The sequence below is a fragment of the Lactuca serriola genome, chromosome 7, assembly GCF_051521515.1.
Source record: "Lactuca serriola cultivar US96UC23 chromosome 7, Lser_US96UC23_V15, whole genome shotgun sequence".
Lineage (NCBI taxonomy): Eukaryota > Viridiplantae > Streptophyta > Magnoliopsida > Asterales > Asteraceae > Lactuca > Lactuca serriola.
The window spans coordinates 8,969,113-8,979,044 of record NC_136414.1 but is presented as its reverse complement, the minus strand read 5'-3'; the positions used below and the strand labels follow the sequence as shown (position 1 = coordinate 8,979,044).

The window sequence follows — 9,932 nt, the reverse complement described above, 5'->3', positions numbered from 1 at the left end:
AAAGAGAATAACATATGCATTAATTATAAGGCCTAATAGAATGACACATGTCAAAAGAAGAATAAAATTATTCTTTTATTAGAATAGGGATTATATTTTTTTTTTGTCTAATATACCTCTTTGATTTTATTATAAAAGTCTAAGTTACCATTAAAGTTGTTCTTAATTATAAATATGTCATCTTTGATTTAGGCCATTAAAATTTTTGATCTAACATTCCTCTTTTAGTTCTTGAATTTTCGGAAAACTGTAGGTTATCAAATAATCATTCATATATATATATATATATATATATATATATATATATATATATATATATATATATATATATATATATATATATATCTTCTAGTTCCTCACATCAAGAATATGAATAAGCCAAGTTCTTTATATATATATATATATATATATATATATATATATATATATATATACTAATAAAAGAGTAGTCTTTTTGTCAAGTGTCATAATATTAGAACTCCTAATTAATATGATGCCACTTGTCATTCTATTAATTCTCTATTTTAAATTCATTAAACCTCCTAATTAATGTGATGTTATTTGTCAATCTATTTATTCTTTATTTTAAATTTTAAATTTTATATTATTGTTTTCATTAGTCCACAAATAAAAAGAGTCTAATATATATGATAAATTAATTCCACATATTTATTTGGATCAATAATTATAATTTTACATAACTAATAAAAAAATCTCTTAATTAATAATGTATTTAAAATTTTATATAAAATAATTGATTAATAATTTTAAATTTTTTACTATGAATATTTAATTAATTTTGTAACCGTAGTTTCCACGGGTTATAAACTAGTATATATATATATATATATATATATATATATATATATATATATATATATATATATATATATATATATATATATATTTCATACGTTGCAACTTATGTTTCTTTATATCAATCACAGTGGATACTAAATCAATCACAGTGGATACTAAAAACTAATTACTGATTAATATTATACTAATAACCAATTCTATAAAATGGAAGGCTTTTCTGAGGCTTCAAGAGAGAAAGACCTTGAGAGTTTTCGTTGGCGTGCCTATCTTTGTGGGCTGCCAAGGGTCATCATAGGACCGAAAAAGCTTGTGTTCCACCGTTTGAGAATACTATGACCCCTTTTAGTGAGAATATTTTAAGGGAAAACTGCAATAAAGTCCCTACATATTGGCCTCATAATCGATTTAGTCCCTATATATTTTTTTATTCAATTAAGTCCCGAATACCGGTAATTGTATTCAATTTAACCCCTTGACCCGGTCAACAGGTCATCCAACTTTCAAAAATTACATTTTTGGCCCAGATTTCAAAATTTATTACAAATGTGGTCCAAAAATTACACTTATGGCCCATATTTTAAAATTTTGTTACAAATTTGGTCTAAACTTTATCCTTTTTGCCCAAAATTTAGAATTTTATTATGAATTCATCATAACTTTAGTTTTTTTACAACTTTTTTTTTCTCAAACAATTGTTTCTAATATGTTTTTTTATAAAATCATATTTATACAAAAAAACGTAGTCACATAAAATTCTTATATTTTTTATATAAAAACTTTTTTTTAAGTTTTTTGTATATGAAATATCTAATTATAAAAATAGGTATTTATTAAGTATATAAATATATACAAATCCGTTTTTATAAAAAATATATACAAAAACATATTTTACAAAAAAAATGTGTACAAACACCTATTTTATCTATATTTTTTTTTATAAAATCATGTTTGTTTACATTTTTTTTATAAAAACGTGTTTGAACGATTTTTTATATAATACGTGTTCGTATACATTTTATAAAATGTATACAAACACCATTTTATAAAATATATAGAAACATGTATTATATAAAAAATTATCCAGACACGTTTTTATAAAATATATACAAATGTGATTTTATAAAACATATACAAACACGTATTATATAAAAAATTATTCTAACATGTTTTTATAAAAAAAAAATATAAACAAACATGATTTAAAAAAAATATAGATACATACCTATTTGTGTGCATATATATATATATATATATATATATATATATATATATATATATATATATATATATATATGATAGGTGTTTGTATACATTTTTTTTTGTAAAATACGTTTTTGTATACATTTTTTTATAATAACGGATTTATATATATATTTATAAACTTAATAAATAAATATTTTTATAACTAGATATTTCATATACAAAACACTTTTAAAAGAGTTTTTATATAGAAAATATAAGATTTTTATTTGAAAATACATATATTTTTTTGTAGAAATATGATTTTATAAAGAAAAAACATATTAGAAACAATATTTTGAGAAAAAAAAGTTGTAAAAAAACTAAAGTTACGATGAATTCATAATAAAATTCTAAAATTTGGGAAAAAAGGGTAAAGTTAATTTGGATCAAATTTGTAACAAAATTTAAAATCTAGGCCGAAAGTGTAAATTCTGGACCAAATTTGTTATAAATTTTAAAATCTGGGCTAAAAATGTAATTTTTGAAAGTTGGATGACCTGTTGACCGGGTCAAAGGGTTAAATTGAATACGATTACCGGTATTTGGGACTTAATTGAATAAAAAAAATATACAAGGACTAAATCGATTATGAGGCCAATATGTAGGGACTTTATTGTAGTTTTCCCATATTTTAAAAGTATCTTGAAACCGGATACTTTGTATTGAAACCCGTACCAACCGATTCTCGGATCGGTTCCGAAATCTAAAGAATCGGTTGTAGGCAGTTTTGGTTCCGTTTCTATTATTTTAGGAACTGATCGGTTCTGGTTCCAAGCAATTTGGTCGAGTACCCGCCTTTCCTCACCCTTATTTGTGACTATGTAAGATATTTTGGAATTATGTAATCATAATGATTAATTTATGTTTTTTGTATTGTTCATGTATGCTTTAGCTTTGATATTTATTGACATCAAGACTTTCGGCGTTTCTGCCGCCGATTGAGGGTGTGACACACGAGCTCCTTCACGACCACGAACCATCCATTCGGCCATTCATTCGTTTTCTCTAATACCAAATAATGGCCAGACGACGGGAATGAATGCATAGTAACAAAAATAACTCCAAAACTGGACTCTTTATTAATAATCGAAAAACCGTCTAACTAGCAATGAAAATGATTTACTTATTGGGAGGAGAAGATAAGCCTCATTCATTAATCCTTGGAGATCATAAGTCATTAGGAAAAACTCCAATCAATTATCTAAATCAAAACTCAAAATAAAAAGTTGCAGCAAATAAAAAAACAGAAAAAACATGTTTTGAGTCCCTAAACGATTCCGAATAGCTAAAAAACACCACCTGTCATGGCAAAACGACAAGTTTTCTTAATCGACCCATTTTACATGTCGTATGTGCATTTCGTCCAATTCCGAGGTATTGGATCACTTTGGCATATTTGGCGCTGATGTTATATATCTTATTTTCATTCCTACCCCGAACCACAATGAATGCCAATGATTAATATGATAATGCATTCTTAGAATGCAAGAAATTAAAATGAAGAACAATGGAACGACAGATATAAAGTGGATACTCGAAATCTAAAAAAAAAACACTTAAAATGACACTCTTATTAAAAAGTTACATGTCTGATAATCTTCCATGTCGATAATCTTCCCCGAGGACACAGAGGAGAGAAATAAGATGTAACAGAATAATTAAAACATAATATCCAAATGATTGTAATCGGTCTTTTAATGATACTCTAAAACCCTTATAAATAAGAAATGTTCCTACATATGTGTTAGTGTAATATTAATAGATGTTATATTCGGAACCTATATATAACAAAAATAAAATAAATGAGGTTCGAACATCTTTAACATTATCTTTAATGGAACTTTGGTTGTTCGAAAAAAAAAAAACGATACCAAATTATAATGGTTTGACATTTTTTGAACCTTGATGTAAATGATGTTTTTTTTTCCTAAAACCTCTAACTTAGTAACTCACATATACACTGCCGGATTTCTAAACCAAACATTTTCTTCCCAAGCGCAACTTGAACCATTAATCTTTCGTATTTTTGTCGAATTCTTGATGCTGCAGGCCACATGCCCTTTGGTTTAATGTAAACAATGTTACCTTATTAAAAATTTTCTATAGATCAAACACTTTGTTTATAATAATGACATCAATGAAATGATCAAATATATTATAGGAACATTTTATTATTTGAACATATAATCCTGGAAACATTACTGATGCGTACAATAGCTTCGTTTGAAATCTAAAATCAAGTAAAAGAGAGTTTAAATATTAAAGCTAAGAACTTTAATTACAACATTTATCCTTCCAATAGCAAGATGATGGATAACACATTCAAAATTTGATCGGAATGGCCATGAGTGGTACCTTTTTCGACAACGAGATTCCAAACTTGTCTCCCATATCCATATCTCGTGCTCTTATATTTCCTTCTAGCTTCCAGTCAAACTTCTGAATCAAAGAGCCTAAGACTATGTGTAACATTCTATGAGCAGAATTCAATCCCGGACAAATCCTCCTCCCTGCACCAAATGGAATAAGCATGAAATCATGTCCTTTATAGTCGATCTTGACTTTGAAAAACCTCTCAGGTATGAACGTCTCTGGGTCTGACCAAATACTCGGGTCTCGGCCCATCGCCCAAACATTACAAAGGATTTGTGCATTTTTAGGTACAATGAAACCTTGGATTTCTAGGTCAAGCATGGCTCGGTGAGGGAGAAGAAGTGGGGCCGGAGGATGTAGCCGGAGAGTTTCTTTTATAATAGCTTGTAGATAAGGGAGTTTAGATATATCATGTTCGTGTATATTTTTGTTGTTGTTTTGCATGAATTTAGTGAGCTCTGATCGAGCCTTTTCCATTTTATGTGGGTTACGAATCAGCTCAGCCATCGCCCATTCCAACGTGGTTGAGGTTGTATCGGTTCCGGCAACAAATAAATCCTACACTTATTTATGAAATGATTAGTGGTACTGGGTCAATATTTCTAAACTATGATACTTGTACTAATGCTTCAATCACTAGTTGTTGGTCAATATCAAGCGCAAATTCTTTTTCTTTGATTTTTTTGAACTATCTGCCATTTTTTTGAATGGCTTATGATGTTCCCCATAACAATTAAAAATCATTTTTAACTTATTTATAGGTTCCCAATCTTAATTTGTATAACTTTAAGAGATAATAAAATCAAAGAAAGAAAAAATAATTTTTTTATTTATTTTGGATAAGTTGCTTTTAACCGCACAAGTCAACTGATTTGAAAAAGCTCTCAAAGTCTATCTTCATTAAACTGACAAACAAATATAGGATGAGATTCAACCACATTGAAAATAGTTTCTGGGTCTATTTTCGATTATAATGATAAAGAGTGCATTAATAATTTAATATCTTTTGAACTATCGAGAAATAGGAAAAGAGTCCATGTCTTAGTACTCTGTTCTGTTTTTTTTATGCGACAAAAATTTAAATTTTTTCTCATACTTCACTGAAAGTCAAGTCTCATGTAAACCAAAAGCAATAAAAGATCATCCCAGTTGTCATGCCGTGCATAATTAAGAAGCTAAGACTAAACTTATTTACTTACCAAGAACAAGTGTCTCATATCATTAGGACTAATTTCAGATTCATCTTTCATGCTAAGATCCAGCAGCAAGTCCAACAAATCGCGGCTTTTCGATGAATGATCACCATCATACGATGAACTGGATCTTTCTTGGATTCGTTCATCGATGATCATATCAAATATAGACAATAACTTCTTACCATAAACATTTGATCGTCGTAGAAACCCTTGTAGATCGAATGGTTTAAGTATGGGAAAAAAGTCCGATATATTTGGGTTCCCAGAAAGTTCCATCAAACCACATACAGCATCCTTGAATCCTTGGGAGGACACTGAATCGTATTGAGATAAATCTCTTGAGAAAATGGCGTTTGATAGAATGTTAAGAGTTGTAGTAAACGCAGCTGCACCTATGTTTAGGGCCTTTTTATTTGAACAATATTGACTAACATGTTCAAGAAGTTCGTGTACCTTCAAGTATAATCATACATCAAACAATCAGATAGTTGTCCAATATTTGAATATATTAAAACCCTACTTGTACGAGTCGTACCTTCTCCTGGCGTACGATCTCGCTAGCATCTAGGCGTTGCATGGTGAACATAGATTCTCTGGTAATTCTTTTTAGCCTTCGCCACTGATCTCCGGCCGGCAGCCACACCATGGAATATTTATGGTGGTCAACCAGTCTGGCTGCATCCGGGATGACTCTGCTAGAGGAGGATTGGTCATATGTTTGAAAGACTTCTTTGGCGATATGAGGTGATGAAACTACCATGGTTGTTATGCTTCCAAGTTTAAGAGACATTAACGGGCCATAATATTTAGAGAGCGTTGCGAGGGAGTAGTGGGGTTTGTCGCCAAGTTCTAAAAGGTTTCCGATTATCGGATAAGGGTAGGGTCCCGGTGGAAGCCGCGACTTGCGGCGACAAGAGATGATGAAGGCACAGATGAATGTTAAAAAGAAAGAAAGTACGAGAAAAATGGTTAGATAATCCATCGGTTTGTGTGGTTTTCTATTGAGTACCCCTTTATATAAGAAATCTCCTTTATTTTTCCAAATATAAATAAAAACAATATTAATTTACAATAAAAAAAATATTTCACAAATATAAATAAATCAAATATGTCCTTAAAACATAAATTTAAAAGTTATATAACAATATTATACCTAACAATAACTAAAAGTTCAAAATTTTAATTTTTTTTCCTAATTTTGGTTTTTATAGGCAAAGTCGTTTGGAGGCCCTCCTCCTAGCTATATAGATGCTTAGTGCTATTTGTTTTTCTGAAGCCAAAATGTCTGCAGTCTGCGGACAAAATCTGCAAGCCTCTGCAGCAGAAGAGGTGGACCAAACGTCTGCAGTCTGCAATAAGAAGACTATTTGTTTTTTAACGTCTGCAGGCTGCTGAAATAAACTGAATTTTAAATAAAATTATTTTACAAACTTAAAATGATTTTTCAACACCAAAATTTTAATAATAATAGTTTTATAACATTGAAAATAAAATTTATGCAACTAAATTAGTTATACAATAAAAAATTTTGTTTTACAATACCAATTTCATTTAAAACAATTCAATATATATTGTGTATCAACTGATCAGCAATTTCAGCCCGTAACTGAGTCATATATTCACGATCTGCTGCAGTACCATGTGTTGGAATCCCGTCTTCATCATCATCAATGGCCACATTGTTATTTCGAAACGGGACATTGGGTTCATCGTATCGTGCGAAATACTCATCACTCAATCCTTTTTTCCTTATATAATTATGAAGCGCGAAACATGACATGACAATGTTTCTTTGTGTCACAAACGAGAATGGTGTCATCCTCTCAATATAGGGAAGCGTGCTTTCAAAACACCAAAAGCACGCTTAATGACATTCCGAAGTTTTGCATGTCCATGGTTAAATTTTTCTTTATTGGTCAATGCACGTCTTTGACGAAAATCTCCAAGCCAATACCTCACATTACGATAAGGGGCCATAAATCCTTGAGTGTGTGCATACGCGACATCACAAAGATAATATTTGTCTAAAAAAAATGCAAAACACTAATCAATTTTCAAATTAAGATAAAAATATTTAAAAAAACAAAAACTTACCTGGTGGTGGAAACGGGAATGATGCTTGTGGATTGGCTACTGCTTCTGATAATATTCTAGAGTCATGCGCTACCCCTTTCCACCCGGTCACAACAAATGTAAAAATCATATTGAAGTCACAAATTGCCAATACGTTTTGGTAGCAATCTCCCTTTCCCCTACTTCTATATAAGTCTTGTTTCTTAGCAGGGACAACAACATGTATTAAAGTGCCATCAAGTGCACCAACTGCTCCTTTGAAAACCCTTCGTAGCCTTCTATTATGTCCTGGAATGTTTGGATTCGGATTAAAAGATGTTGGTACTATAACATCATGTGCGAAAAGCATCATTTTTTCCAACACTTCATAAAAAAATTTATGAATTGTTTGCTTCGAGTGTTGAAATCTCCGCTTGATAATCACGTAACGTTGATTATGGTCGATCATCATAAAAAACATAGCCATCTTTTCCTCAACCGATACATGTTTGCTGTCCTTTATGAGTAATTTGCTCTAAAATGAGCACATAGGCGTATAAAAGATTCACGGGATATGCGTAATACTTCAACACATTGTAAACGATTACGGTGTAATAACTCCAATGTGTATTCATGTCCCGTCATTTCCGAATCATTATCCCGCAATCGTTTCACACCACTCTTCTAAAAATAACGGATGTATAGGTACATAAGAATTACGAGAAGTAACTTTTGATCGTGATTCATATGAACCTAAAATCAACAAAGTAGAACTTTAAAAAACATTACACAAATCATATTTCAAGTAGCAAAAAAACATTACATAAACCATATTTCAAGTAGCAAAAAAACATTACATAAACCATATTTCAAGTATCAAATAAACATTCCATTAATTATATTTCAAGTACCAAAATAACATTATATAAACCATATTCCAAGTAGCAAAATAACAAAAAATAGTTCCAACAAGGGCAAAAAGACCTAACAAAATAGTTCCAACAAAGGCAAAAACATTTAACAAAGTAGTTCCAACAAAGCAAAAAGACATAACAAATCGTTTCAACACTAGAAAATTATCGGACAATCTTTCCATCCTTCAAAACTCCTAAACTGGTACCCGCCATCTCAAGCCACCCTCGTAATATCTCGGGAACATCAGACAAATGCATCCACATCTCTCTCATGTTCATGGTTCCTCCAAAAATATGATATGCGACAAAGCATAAAGGATCTGTAGGGCCTAACTGAAGGACCTCTAACTTCTCTAAACACTGAGGAATTGTATACCCTTTAGTCAAACTTTGTAGAGCTTTCTTCATTTCAAATGCTAAATCGTCAGTAGTAATAAAAGTTCCATCAGGTGAAGAAGCAGACAGTGAGGCACTAGGAGCTACAGGAGTTGAGGGTTTAGCCCTTTTGTTGGGGTTACCGGATGGTGTAGCAGTATATGGTGAAGCAGTAGAAGGTGAACCAGCAGAAGGTGAAGCTGCAGAAGGTGGTGGCTCATGATGAGAAGTGTCAACACCATCATCATCTATTGCATCAAAAGGGGTAGCGGTGATCTGAAGTGGTGGAACACGACAGGAGGATGAGCCAGCTACTGATGATGATTGGGTTGAGTAACTCCTAAAATTACCAGTGACACTATTTCCATCAAAAAGACGTGCACAAAGATTTGGAAAAGGCAGTGGAATTGTTCTCAAAGAAGCAGCTTTCAAATGCCCCTAAACCCAAATGTAACAAGAAATAGTATAAAATATTTGGCAACTTCAAACGTAAATGTTATATATATATATATTATTGTATATTAATGTATATGTACCTTCTTAAAATCATCCCACTCATCAGCTGTTAAATTAAAAGTGTTTGTTTGAGAATTGTATATATTACCAGTTTTGTTTTTTAAATATACCTATCCAGTGTATTTGGCTTTCAGATTGTCATATGCGTTTCTCATTTGTTTTTGAGTCAACTCAACCCCAAATTTCTCCTTAGGAACTCTTCCAAGCCTTATCCATGAATCTTTCCGCAAACTCAATCCTTTTCTACCAACAATCTCTACTTTTTCAATACAAGTATCCAATAAGAATTTTAAATGCTCATTGGTCCATTGTTGTTTTTCTCCCATTTCTAATAACCAATATAACATAGGCAAATATGATTTCATAAGGTATTACATATCATACACATTCTAACAAAAAAAAATAACGATTTGAGACAATAAAAAATATTTACAAAACCAAATAA

General features: G+C 30.8%; 2 protein-coding genes across 2 annotated transcripts; both read right to left on the bottom strand.

Annotated features, from left to right (window-relative positions):
• Positions 1-4,204: 4,204 nt before the first annotated feature.
• LOC145062947 (cytochrome P450 76T24-like) lies at positions 4,205-6,616 on the bottom strand. The gene is made up of 3 exons (XM_079010538.1): positions 6,166-6,616; positions 5,634-6,083; positions 4,205-4,992 (listed from the first exon to the last, which is right to left on the bottom strand). The coding sequence occupies exons 1-3, from the start codon at positions 6,610-6,612 to the stop codon at positions 4,384-4,386; spliced, it is 1,506 nt and encodes a 501-aa protein (XP_078866664.1). The 5' UTR covers positions 6,613-6,616; the 3' UTR covers positions 4,205-4,383.
• Positions 6,617-7,445: 829 nt separating this feature from the next.
• On the bottom strand, positions 7,446-8,169 carry LOC145063722 (uncharacterized). Its single transcript, XM_079011310.1, has 2 exons — positions 7,725-8,169; positions 7,446-7,654 (listed from the first exon to the last, which is right to left on the bottom strand). The coding sequence occupies exons 1-2, from the start codon at positions 8,167-8,169 to the stop codon at positions 7,446-7,448; spliced, it is 654 nt and encodes a 217-aa protein (XP_078867436.1).
• Between the last annotated feature and the right edge of the window lie 1,763 nt (positions 8,170-9,932).

Excerpts from the sequence above, each read along its gene's own strand:
- LOC145063722 (XM_079011310.1), bottom strand. The coding sequence starts at position 8,169 with ATGGCTATGTTTTTTATGATGATCGACCATAATCAACGTTACGTGATT. Across the intron at positions 7,655-7,724 it reads ATTCCCGTTTCCACCACCAG|ACAAATATTATCTTTGTGAT; the intron begins GTAAGTTTTTGT and ends CATTTTTTTTAG.
- LOC145062947 (XM_079010538.1), bottom strand. The coding sequence starts at position 6,612 with ATGGATTATCTAACCATTTTTCTCGTACTTTCTTTCTTTTTAACATTC. Across the intron at positions 6,084-6,165 it reads AGATCGTACGCCAGGAGAAG|GTACACGAACTTCTTGAACA; the intron begins GTACGACTCGTA and ends TTATACTTGAAG. Across the intron at positions 4,993-5,633 it reads ATATGAGACACTTGTTCTTG|GATTTATTTGTTGCCGGAAC; the intron begins GTAAGTAAATAA and ends AAATAAGTGTAG.